Consider the following 13,296-nt stretch of genomic DNA (forward strand, 5'->3'; position numbering starts at 1 on the left):
TATTGCACACCACAAGCATCAACTATGGCTAGGATGTTATTTAGCAACCCAGTGGTTATATTTTCAACCACTTTATACGTGTTTGAACACGAACAATAACTCTGTTCTGAATATTATCGTATATTATCGTTTAGTATAAATAACCGCTAGATGGTTTAATAAAACGTACATCTTTAAAACAGTTCATGTTTTAACATAAGTCAAAGTAGAATATGATATGAAAAACGACCAGTACTAACGTATTTTTGAAAAATGTCTGTTTGTTCAACGTTGTGGCTTAACCTTTGTTTTAGAATCTTTAATTGAAAAAAGGGATTGCTCATGACGTAATATTGTGTTAAGACCTTAACCATTTTTCGTCAAGGCAAGATGATTGACATCATTCGAAAGTATATATCACCACCAAGTAGATAATATAGAATTTATGAAATGGTTTAATCAGAGTGGGCATGAAATATTTTTGTTCATATCTTAGATTTGATAAGAATTATTAACTTAAGATTCTGGACTTACGAATGTAATAATGCACATATGTGCGAACTTCGCAATCAAATGACTCATCATTTTTGTTAATTCTTTTGAATTTACATTGAATTGAACTAAGTTGTAAATACTGGGGAACAATAATCAAAATATCTTCGATTTTTCTTCAATTGTTCATGTTTTTTTTTTTTACAGAGTTATATAGTGTTACTGTTATCTTTACAGACGGATTAAAAACACCAGAGCGTTCGTAGTTATATTCTGTCGTCTCTGTGAGCAATTGATTTATTCTAAACTTTATTATCTATGAGATTGTATAGATTTGATATTTAATGCACAATATGATTTTGTATTAAAATTGATTTATGTGTATGCTTGATTTTTGTTCTTGAAAATTTCCCAGCGACGGTCTCGGTGACTTGATTAATGGTTTCTCATTAGGTGACCCGCGTCCAATCCTGGTAATAACTTAAGTCTTGTTCTCTTTTAATTTATCTTAAAATGGACGATTTTTTACGTTTTAATATGGTTCAATAGAATGGTTAGAGATGACCTTTTAATGATGCTTTCAAGGAAGTTGTCTTTTTTTGGGTTTCTTTCCGTGCGTCAGACCTTCTGATCTTAGTGTGTTTTCACAGTTTTTTAAACTTGAGTTTCTTGACGTATAAAGAACCTTTAGTAGTATATGTTTCGTCGGGATTCAAGATAATCCTCCGTCACTTCCGAATTTGATTTTTTTTAAAACTTAAGTTTTGAGCAATTTGAATTATATGAGTAATTGTGTTTTAAATTGTTACCACAAGTAAAAAAATTCCATTTCTCTTTCAGCTCATCAATGCTTCCGGTCTCCTGTTTGATATTTAGAAGTAGATAATTATATGTAATTACATTTAAGATCTTCAATTCTAATCTAAAAGTATTAACTTAAAATTTCTAGCCTTTTGGGACAAAGGGGGTAATTAATCCTTCCTCCGCAGAATTAAGTCAAGATTGGTCAGTTATTTTCCTTGGAGAAGCTTAATTCATAGAAAATAATGCATGGCAAAATCTGTACGTACCTTGCATGCACCCCATAATCAACCCGAGCCTCCAATATCGGCCCAAACGCCATTAGGCTGATATTGATCGAGGTTTGATATGAGTGTGATACAGATTTTGCCATGTACTGTTGTTTTGACCATATTTTTGATAGATACATGTAATCATAACTCGTTTATATTATCATGTGAAAATTTTTATTCAGCTTTTTTCTAGTTTTCTAATATCCAAAACCCGCGTATTTTTGACGCTTAAATGTATTGTGGGACTTCTTCTATAAAACAAATGTCCATGTCAAAACGTCAAAGTTCAAATAGCAGATATGCATCGATTAAAAGAAAAAGAACAAACACACAAATATCCGAAGTATACCGAAATCCGAATATTTTGTAGTAAAAGTGTTCCAAAAAGGTGCAACAAAGGGTGAAATAAAGTGTAATGATGGTGCGTCCCTTTGTTCATATCAGGGGTGAAAAACATGTATTTAATACTATGTATTTATAAATGCATTTATTACCCTTTATTATGAGTAAATAATATCTTCTAAGATATTGCAAATTATTGCCACGAATGGTCCGCCATGAATGGTCCGCCATAAACATGATCGGAATGAAAACAGGTGGAAAATCTACAATATAGTAGGATTTCGGTAGGGGTAATCTGGCTATAAAAGAGGGGGAAACCCTCTATATAGTCAGCTTTCCGTGGGGGAAAAACTGCTATATAGCCATCTTTTCGGGGGGGGGGGGGGGGTTGTTATATTGTCATTTTTCCGGGGGGAAAGATGGTTAGGGGGAAAAGGCACTTTATAAAAATGCAAACCAATGTATACCTACTTCGCTACTTGTACACTAAATATTTCTCCTGTAACATCGAATGTTGCAAAATGCTCTCAGTTATTGTGAACCGGATTTGACTTGAAGATATTCTACGATGTGTCCAATTATATTTTAATCTAATAAAGTATATTGTTGTTACTTATTTCATGTCACTATAAGAAAAAAAAACCCAAAATTGCACTTTAACTTTGTTTATTTACGTGCAATTTTTTTATATTGCAAATAAAGAAAACGCAACTCACATTCAATTAGAGAAGTTTATTTATACAATTGATGCTTTCTCTGGTGATTCATGCGGGATATGAAAGCAGCGAAACTGCAGAAAAATTATACAAAATCTGCGTTAGCTGTTAGTCTTTTTTCGATTCTGGCTTTATCATTATAATTATTTTTTGGCAAAATTATTGGGGCGGCTGCCCCTGCTGTCCCTGCTGCCCCTGCTGCTCCTGCTGCCCCTGTTGCCCCTGTTGGGCCTGCTGCCCCTGTTGCCCCTGTTGGGCCTGCTGCCCCTGTTGCCCCTGTTGGGCCTGCTGCCCCTGCTGCCCCTGTTGGCCCTGTATTTGTATGAAATTGGCTCGATCTACTTCTCTCTTCTAAAAAATTAATTGTTAAATACAATCACTTAATTTGGTATTGTCATTGCATATTTATTACAGTTCTTGCCTTTATTTGTGTTAAAACATATCTGGTTTTAATAACAAAAAAAACCTTCTTTCCTTTTATCCTCTGAAATGACATAATAATGATACCGAGCTTTGCATGATAGTCCAGACAGGAAATTGACTCAATATACCGCGCAACTAAGCATACATGTATACCTCAAATAGCTAACAAGAACAGTGTTACTTTGTATTAACCCAAACAGTTACTGTGTAAACATTTCTGTTCGCGATGACTTAATACCTGTTGAAACTACTTTTATACATTACCAATACACTCTCCCAATACGGATTTGTAGAATTTGCTTATATTATCGATAATATAAATATATCAGAGTTGAAAAGATATTAATTCATGGGGATAATTATAAATCCAAAAAGCTCTCTTTTAAAACATCTCCTATTTTTTGTCAGCCAACAAACGCGTATTGAAAAATAGTATTTGGAGATTCTACATTTCAAGAGAGGGATAGTACTTGTATGACAACGTTAAAAATTGTTTGAGACATATGGAAAAAGCGATGTAAGATTGTTCAATTTTTTCCCGTGAGAAATCAGTTTTTGGTTTTGCCAATTTCCCAAAATAACGAGACAGAGTCAATGAAGCTGAATAAATCTTGGATTTATTTCCTATATATAATTATTTTGATTGCACGTATTAAAAAGACATTATTTTCGTGAAAAAGTAAAAGTTACGGACCTCCGAAACAGTGATTACAATCTTCCCTTATATAGCGTATAACTGAGTACATGATCGCTATTTTGTAAAGTCAGCACCTCTATTTCCAACCCTTCTCTTTAAATATCAATAATGAACCACCTCTTTACGGAACATTTTTCTAGAAATAGATACGTCATCATCACAACCTCGAACTCTATAAAGGTATGTATGCAGCACACAGGGTATTACGGACACACGGGTCTTAAATTTGTTGAGCGCTTTAAATTCATTGTTTTACCACAACAAAAACTAATAGCTTTTTTCAGATTTACAGATCGCTGACGAATTAAAATGTATCCAGATAGTCATCCTGTTACTTTGATGAATACAAATGGTAGTATGACAAATTAGTTTTGTCTTTGTTTGTTTTACTTTGATTCCTGTGATTCATTAAAGTTTTGTAATTCAAAGAACAATTTGGTTATACCAATTGAATTTCATCAAATGGCCACAATGTACATAGTCGTCATATCATTTATTTTTTTTTTAATTCCATTCAATACCTTTCTTTTAAATACTCAAAAAAATGCTAAGAAGTAGATGTAAATTACACAACATTTTTTAGTAAATTTTTCTCATTTTCACTTGTTGTATTTTCTTCTTATTACTCCTTTAAAGTGTTTTGTAAAGATTTCTTCACAACTAAAATGTTAATTACACCTCTATTTGTCACAAATTAACTGTCACTAGAAATCAATCTGCTCTGGCATCCGCTGGACAAATAAGTAAATTCTTTCTAGATTCGTTTCTTTTGAAGTTACATTGTTTTGCTCATTTAGGATGACACTTTAAAACTCAGAACCCGCATCCCTAGACTATATAATGAACAGTTTTGACAAATTTGTTACTGTATTTAGAAGTAAGACATAACTAAATGTTTACTCATGATCATCACAGGTGGACGGAACCAATCCAAACTGTCAGTCATAAGTATAAAGGTAAATACATGTAAACCACTGTAAAATGATGTAAGACAGATTTTAATTTAGATTTTTTAAATACATTATTATATTGAGATTTGTGCTGTTAGAATTAAGTTTTATAACTTTGTTTAACTAAACGATCACACCGTGAATAAACTGCTTGTAAAACTACTACTGGAATCAGTAGTGTCTTAGCTTGGACGACCAGCAGGCATGTTCACGAAACTTCCCTAAGATATGACCTAAGTGTGTTCCTAAGATATGACTTAGGAAAAAAGTTAGGTACATCCTAAGATCAACTTAGGACACGTCTTAAGATGTAACTCGACGGTTACTTAGGAACATCTTAAGTTAGGATATCTTAACCTTCTACAACCATTCCTATTTTTCACAATTATTCATTCAGATCGAATTTGAGAGACTTGTGTAGGGATGAATCATTAAACATTTTGCCAGAGAAAATTGTACGTCTCGGTAGTTAACACAAAAGGCCTAAATCCAGTAATTTTAATGTATGCATTTTAATAATTTTACATTTACTTAAATATATATCAGTTACCAATAACAATTTAGTTTGTTTTTCTTTAAATGAACACCCCCCCCCCCCAAAAAAAAAATTAAAATAAAAAATATTACAAGCCCCAAAATATTCAAATAACTGTTCTTTTTTTAAAAAAGAAAATATTTATCAGGACAGAATAAGAAAAGGCTTCACAACATCCCAGTATCCCTAGAAACGTGATTTTATAGCTTTAGGATGGTCTTAGGACAAGGTAGGCGATGTCTTAAAGTTAGGACAAAGTTATGGCGGTTCCTAAATTTAGGAGAGCTTCGAGAAACAGACTTAAGACTAAGACGTATCCTAAGATGTACTTAGGATATACCATAGTCCTAAGATAGCTTCGTGAACATGCCTGCAGATGAATAAGACGATGGCCTTACAGAAATGTTCATTCCGAACTTGGGTAGAATTTCATTTCCCTCTTTTATGTAGCCACATGTACCACATCTCGGATACTATTCTCTTTTGAGAAGTGGACCGACATACTTTTTTCCACTTCTAAAAAGAGAATATTTTTATAATGCCTAACAGTTGTGAAATTTGATCAATATTTTTGCATTTATTAAAAGCGAATAAACAGACAAAAAGTTGACAACTTACCAACTGGTAATTCTCAGGTACGTCAGGCTTTCTGGACATTTTGATTGTTTGTCGAGACTCTAGACTGTCTTTGCCTGTCTTATATACACTGGTCTTATAGTATGATTAACAATGTAATACCTGTCGATCTGAAGTACGCTCTTTTCATTGGCTGATAAACATTCTTGCTAGAATTTGAATATCTGGAGAGCCTAACCCGTATCAAAAGAATGCAGAACTGGAACTTTAAATATGTGAAGTTTTCTTTGCGAACATAACGTATGATGAACTTTAAACTGAAAAATGTTTAACTTTAATGTTGTGTAATACATTATAAAATAAAAAAAAATAAAAAGTGAGCAAGCTCACATACACCAAGCTTCCCTTATATGTAACAATGATACACATAATAAATTGCAGGGTATGCATTAAATGCACAAAATAAATCGATTTAAATGGGTATTACTCCCAAAAACTCATTACATCACAACTGCATGCAAGTTTACACATCTCTATTTTTGGCACTTAACAACATAGTTCTATTAGAAAAGCGGAATTTTCTGGTAATATGCACACCTATAGATTGACGTTGAGAAAAAAATTACGATTTGGCAAATTTAAATGGAATTTTTTGTATAATTATATAGAAGATTTGAAATGTTTGCTATGATACAATATACTGGTTTCAGTAAATGAAGAAAAAAAACAGAAGAAAAAAAGAAAGATCATTTTAAAGGCCGAACTTTTTTAGGGGGTAAATCTCCGGTGGGGGCGGGGCTTAATTTCTAGAGGTGTGAAAGCTTCCGGGGCTGGAAGTCTACCTGCGATCATGAACGCTGCTAATCACTATACACAGGAAGCAAATATTACACAAGATATAATTAATTAGTCAGAATTCGTCATAGTTTGAATATCTTTTTGTTTTAATGACCATACGAAGCGATTTTATATGGAAATGTCGTCCGAGAATGTGTGTAAAGCACAATTAAAAAAATTCAGTAAACTAATTATGCTTTAAAGATTTAACTCAGTTCATTGTGTTTAGCACTTGACATTGTTTCAGACGTTAATTTTAACAAATATAATTGTATAAGAAAACCATACGATTAGTAAAAATATTCACTTGAATGTAAAGGCAGCCATTATACGATGACAACTAATGGAGTTCGTTTTCCACGGAGTGACGTTTTCGTGCAACAAAATCCAATTGAGTGTATAATCAGTAAATACAGCTTTAATAGCTCATAAGTTTGTTTTAAAAAAGAAAATTTTGTATGCATGTTTTGGGCTGCATGCTCATTCATCGTCGTGAAATTTATTAGGTCTTATACATTCAACATCATTCAAAAATAAATTGCGTATTTTCAATTACTGAATAATAAAACTATTTTTCTCATTTATCCGATCCTTACACAATTCACTTATTACGGGAAGAGAAAATAAACATGTTTGCCTATTAATTAAGGTGTCGCTTATAATTGAAGAGATGCTAAAATTAAATTGTGATGCAGCAAAAATATTGCGCGCGGGGGGGGGGCTTATGTATGCCTTCCTGACTTTGGAGAATAGTTACATGAGAGAGAGAGAGAGAGAGAGAGAGAGAGGGAGGGAGGGGGTATATTTTTTCTTATTAAAACTGTTACTACATGTATATCATGGTAACATTCTTAGCTGTGCAAGAGAAGATACATGTATATGTATTACATGTATTGATAATGAACAGTGTTCAAATTCAAAAGTATATAATTAAAAGTACCGTAATAGGGTGAAATATTATTTGAACACTGTTCGTTATCACCATATTTCATTTTTAATTTAACACAATACTTATTTTGATATCAGCGACTGGTTGGGGGGGTGGGGGGTGGGGTGAGGATTTATAAATGTTTAACATGTTTAATATCCGACTTGATTTAAATAATAAAAAAAACGCATCTAAAATGATTAATATAAAGAGTATTTCGTTTATGTATACATGGTATGTTTTAAAAAAAATATATTTCAAATGGATTTAATAATCTAAAGACCACAAATACCCCTGGAAGGGAATTACATAATATCTTGAACAAGGTGTCAGACTGACAATTTACAAGGTTGAATATTGGGACATTCACAATTTTTGATCTACTGAAAGTATGTATACTATACATAGATACTGACTCGCTGATCTTTCTGTGAAGTAAAACTTCAAAGACATTTTAAGGTCCAGACCAGTTATCTTCTCTCTTTTGAAAAAAAAGTCAGTATGTTGCGCAATATGGTGGAATTTTTTTTATCGTTAAAAAAGTTGTCCTCCACATATATGTTACATTAACGTTTTATAATTCAGATAATTTAAAACTATCTATAAATTGTAATTCATAGTTTTAAATTCTAAATTAATTTCCCTGGAAAGAATTATGACCGCGCATGTAATTATATATGAACTTAAAGAAATAGAAGCCCATTTTCTCTCTTGTAAGCGATAGGAAAGAATCAAAACAAATCCAGATTTTGGTCTCAAATAAAGTAAATATTCAATTCATTGTTTAAACATAATAACTTATAAAAAAAATACTAGGTACAGTGGGTTACAGTGGTGTACAGTATTTGTCAGTACCCTGTACAGTGGTATACAGTGAGGTACAGTGCTGGTCAGTGGGTAGGTACTGTGCTGTCCAGTGGAGTACAGTGGAGAACAGTGGCTCTGTACAGAGGGGTACAGTGGGATACAGTGTGGTACAGTAGCTCTGTACAGTGGGTGTACAGTGGATTTACAGTAGGGTACAGTGGTTAGACAGTAGATGTCAGACAATGTCAGTCAATTTTTGGGAATATCAGTGGATTTTGAATTCAGTGACTGTTGGCATTATCGTTTGTTGGGCAACATGCACTTCACAGAAAGACACTTGGTTGAATCAGACGCTTTTTAATAGATATATGTAGACTATAATGGATAGTTTATTTTATTTTTTTATTTTTTTTTTTGGGGGGGGGGGTGGTAATTGTATTCGGCTCGTCGCTGCGCTCGCGCAACGGATTTCACTTTATCGATTGTACGATTTTAGTATCATCCATCTTTGCTAGCCAAGGATCTATGATCCACTCTGCTCCTCTACAACCCTTGGCAGATTTGGCTAATGTTTTCATAAATAGCACAGCGCCGTCTAGAGATTTGGTTAATTTGGAGCAGCTAAAATACGCATTTTTTATCTTTGAGGTATTAAAAGAAATGGTCGTTTGAAAGTAGAAAAATATGAATAATTTAAAAAAACCATATATTTGTAATTATATATCGTATTTTTCTAGTTTTCTAATATCCAAAACCCGCGTATTTTTGACGCTTAAATGTATTGTGTGACTTCTTCTATAAAACAAATGTCCATGTCAAAACGTCAAAGTTCAAATAGCAGATATGCATCGATTAAAAGAAAAAGAACAAACACACAAATATCCGAAGTATACCGAAATCCGAATATTTTGTAGTAAAACTGTTCCAAAAAGGTGCAACAAAGGGTGAAATAAAGTGTAATGATGGTGCGTCCCTTTGTTCATATCAGGGGTGAAAAACATGTATTTAATACTATGTATTTATAAATGCAATTATTACCCTTTATTATGAGTAAATAATATCTTCTAAGATATTGCAAATTATTGCCACGAATGGTCCGCCATGAATGTTCCGCCATAAACATGATCGGAATGAAAACAGGTGGAAAATCTACAATATAGTAGGATTTCGGTAGGGGTAATCTGGCTATAAAAGAGGGGGAAACCCTCTATATAGTCAGCTTTCCGTGGGGGAAAAACTGCTATATAGCCATTTTTTTCGGGGGGGGGGGGGGTGTTATATTGTCATTTTTCCGGGGGGAAAGATGGTTAGGGGGAAAAGGCACTTTATAAAAATGCAAACCAATGTATACCTACTTCGCTACTTGTACACTAAATATTTCTCCTGTAACATCGAATGTTGCAAAATGCTCTCAGTTATTGTGAACCGGATTTGACTTGAAGATATTCTACGATGTGTCCAATTATATTTTAATCTAATAAAGTATATTGTTGTTACTTATTTCATGTCACTATAAGAAAAAAAAACCAAAATTGCACTTTAAGTTTGTTTATTTACGTGCAACTTTTTTATACTGCAAATAAAGAAAACGCAACTCACTTTCAATTAGAGAAGTTTATTTATACAATTAATGCTATCTCTGGTGATTCATGAGGGATATGAAAGCAGCGAAACTGCAGAAAAATTATACAAAATCTGCGTTAGCTGTTAGTCTTTTTTCGATTCTGGCTTTATTATTATTATTTTTTGGCAAAATTATTGGGGCGGCTGCCCCTGCTGTCCCTGCTGCCCATGTTGCTCCTGCTGCCCCTGTTGGGCCTGCTGCCCCTGTTGCCCCTGTTGGGCCTGCTGCCCCTGTTGCCCCTGTTGGGCCTGCTGCCCCTGTTGCCCCTGTTGGGTCTGCTGCCCCTGCTGCCCCTGTTGGCCCTGTATTTGTATGAAATTGGCTCGATCTACTTCTCTCTTCTAAAAAATTAATTGTTAAATACAATCACTTAATTTGGTATTGTCATTGCATAATTATTACAGTTCTTGCCTTTATTTGTGTTAAAACATATCTGGTTTTAATAACAAAAAAAACCTTCTTTCCTTTTATCCTCTGAAATGACATAATAATGATACCGAGCTTTGCATGATAGTCCAGACAGGAAATTGACTCAATATACCGCGCAACTAAGCATACATGTATACCTCAAATAGCTAACAAGAACGGTGTTACTTTGTATTAACCCAAACAGTTACTGTGTAAACATTTCTGTTCGCGATGACTTAATACCTGTTGAAACTACTTTTATACATTACCAATACACTCTCCCAATACGGATTTGTAGAATTTGCTTATATTATCGATAATATAAATATATCAGAGTTGAAAAGATATTAATTCATGGGGATAATTATAAATCCAAAAAGCTCTCTTTTAAAACATCTCCTATTTTTTGTCAGCCAACAAACGCGTATTGAAAAATAGTATTTGGAGATTCTACATTTCAAGAGAGGGATAGTACTTGTATGACAACGTTAAAAATTGTTTGAGACATATGGAAAAAGCGATGTAAGATTGTTCAATTTTTTCCCGTGAGAAATCAGTTTTTGGTTTTGCCAATTTCCCAAAATAACGAGACAGAGTCAATGAAGCTGAATAAATCTTGGATTTATTTCCTATATATAATTATTTTGATTGCACGTATTAAAAAGACATTATTTTCGTGAAAAAGTAAAAGTTACGGACCTCCGAAACAGTGATTACAATCTTCCCTTATATAGCGTATAACTGAGTACATGATCGCTATTTTGTAAAGTCAGCACCTCTATTTCCAACCCTTCTCTTTAAATATCAATAATGAACCACCTCTTTACGGAACATTTTTCTAGAAATAGATACGTCATCATCACAACCTCGAACTCTATAAAGGTATGTATGCAGCACACAGGGTATTACGGACACACGGGTCTTAAATTTGTTGAGCGCTTTAAATTCATTGTTTTACCACAACAAAAACTAATAGCTTTTTTCAGATTTACAGATCGCTGACGAATTAAAATGTATCCAGATAGTCATCCTGTTACTTTGATGAATACAAATGGTAGTATGACAAATTAGTTTTGTCTTTGTTTGTTTTACTTTGATTCCTGTGATTCATTAAAGTTTTGTAATTCAAAGAACAATTTGGTTATACCATTTGAATTTCATCAAATGGCCACAATGTACATAGTCGTCATATCATTTTTTTTTTTAATTCCATTCAATACCTTTCTTTTAAATACTCAAAAAAATGCTAAGAAGTTTTTAATTTAACACAATACTTATTTTGATATCAGCGACTGGGGGGGTGGGGGAGGGGGTGGGGTGAGGATTTATAAATGTTTAACATGTTTAATATCCGACTTGATTTAAATAATAAAAAAAAACGCATCTAAAATGATTAATATAAAGAGTATTTCGTTTATTTATACATGGTATGTTTTAAAAAAAATATATTTCAAATGGATTTAATAATCTAAAGACCACAAATACCCCTGGAAGGGAATTACATAATATCTTGAACAAGGTGTCAGACTGACAATTTACAAGGTTGAATATTGGGACATTCACAATTTTTGATCTACTGAAAGTATGTATACTATACATAGATACTGACTCGCTGATCTTTCTGTGAAGTAAAACTTCAAAGACATTTTAAGGTCCAGACCAGTTATCTTCTCTCTTTTGAAAAAAAAGTCAGTATGTTGCGCAATATGGTGGAATTTTTTTTATCGTTAAAAAAGTTGTCCTCCACATATATGTTACATTAACGTTTTATAATTCAGATAATTTAAAACTATCTATAAATTGTAATTCATAGTTTTAAATTCTAAATTAATTTCCCTGGAAAGAATTGTGACCGCGCATGTAATTATATATGAACTTAAAGAAATAGAAGCCCATTTTCTCTCTTGTAAGCAATAGGAAAGAATCAAAACAAATCCAGATTTTGGTCTCAAATAAAGTAAATATTCAATTCATTGTTTAAACATAATAACTTATAAAAAAAATACTAGGTACAGTGGGTTACAGTGGTGTACAATATTTGTCAGTACCCTGTACAGTGGTATACAGTGAGGTACAGTGCTGGTCAGTGGGTAGGTACTGTGCTGTCCAGTGGAGTACAGTGGAGTACAGTGGCTCTGTACAGAGGGGTACAGTGGGATACAGTGTGGTACAGTAGCTCTGTACAGTGGGTGTACAGTGGATTTACAGTAGGGTACAGTGGTTATACAGTAGATGTCAGACAATGTCAGTCAATTTTTGGGAATATCAGTGGATTTTGAATTCAGTGACTGTTGGCATTATCGTTTGTTGGGCAACATGCACTTCACAGAAAGACACTTGGTTGAATCAGACGCTTTTTAATAGATATATGTAGACTATAATGGATAGTTTATTTTATTTTATTTTTTTTTTTTTGGGGGGGGGGGGTGGTAATTGTATTCGGCTCGTCGCTGCGCTCGCGCAACGGATTTCACTTTATCGATTGTACGATTTTAGTATCATCCATCTTTGCTAGCCAAGGATCTATGATCCACTCTGCTCCTCTACAACCCTTGGCAGATTTGGCTAATGTTTTCATAAATAGCACAGCGCCGTCTAGAGATTTGGTTAATTTGGAGCAGCTAAAATACGCATTTTTTATCTTTGAGGTATTAAAAGAAATGGTCGTTTGAAAGTAGAAAAAATATGAATAATTTAAAAAAACCATATATTTGTAATTATATATCGTATTTTATTCATTTATTAATCACGTAAAAATAATAATAATGATTGTTTTTGAATTTTGTATGAAAACATTACGAACTACACCGCCAATTAGTAGATTCACTGCGATTGCTTGTCTTCGCAGCCAATCAGATTCCGTTGCCCGAGTTTTAATTTTATCGGCAAAATCTACCAAGGGATGTAGA

The 13,296-nt window shown here is 33.3% G+C and overlaps 1 protein-coding gene across 1 annotated transcript; it reads right to left on the reverse strand.

Moving 5' to 3' along the window:
* Window positions 1-2,649: 2,649 nt before the first annotated feature.
* Window positions 2,650-5,870, reverse strand: LOC128183499 (uncharacterized). The gene is made up of 2 exons (XM_052852520.1): window positions 5,826-5,870; window positions 2,650-2,953 (listed from the first exon to the last, which is right to left on the reverse strand). The coding sequence occupies exons 1-2, from the start codon at window positions 5,862-5,864 to the stop codon at window positions 2,762-2,764; spliced, it is 231 nt and encodes a 76-aa protein (XP_052708480.1). The 5' UTR covers window positions 5,865-5,870; the 3' UTR covers window positions 2,650-2,761.
* Between the last annotated feature and the right edge of the window lie 7,426 nt (window positions 5,871-13,296).

Source organism: Crassostrea angulata, chromosome 5 (genome assembly GCF_025612915.1).
Source record: "Crassostrea angulata isolate pt1a10 chromosome 5, ASM2561291v2, whole genome shotgun sequence".
Taxonomy (NCBI): domain Eukaryota; kingdom Metazoa; phylum Mollusca; class Bivalvia; order Ostreida; family Ostreidae; genus Magallana; species Magallana angulata.

Coding starts and splice junctions, on each gene's coding strand:
- LOC128183499 (XM_052852520.1), bottom strand. CDS start 5,864: ATGTCCAGAAAGCCTGACGTACCTGAGAATTACCAGTTG. Junction 2,954..5,825: donor TACCTGAGAATTACCAGTTG/GTAAGTTGTCAA, acceptor TTAATTTTTTAG/AAGAGAGAAGTAGATCGAGC.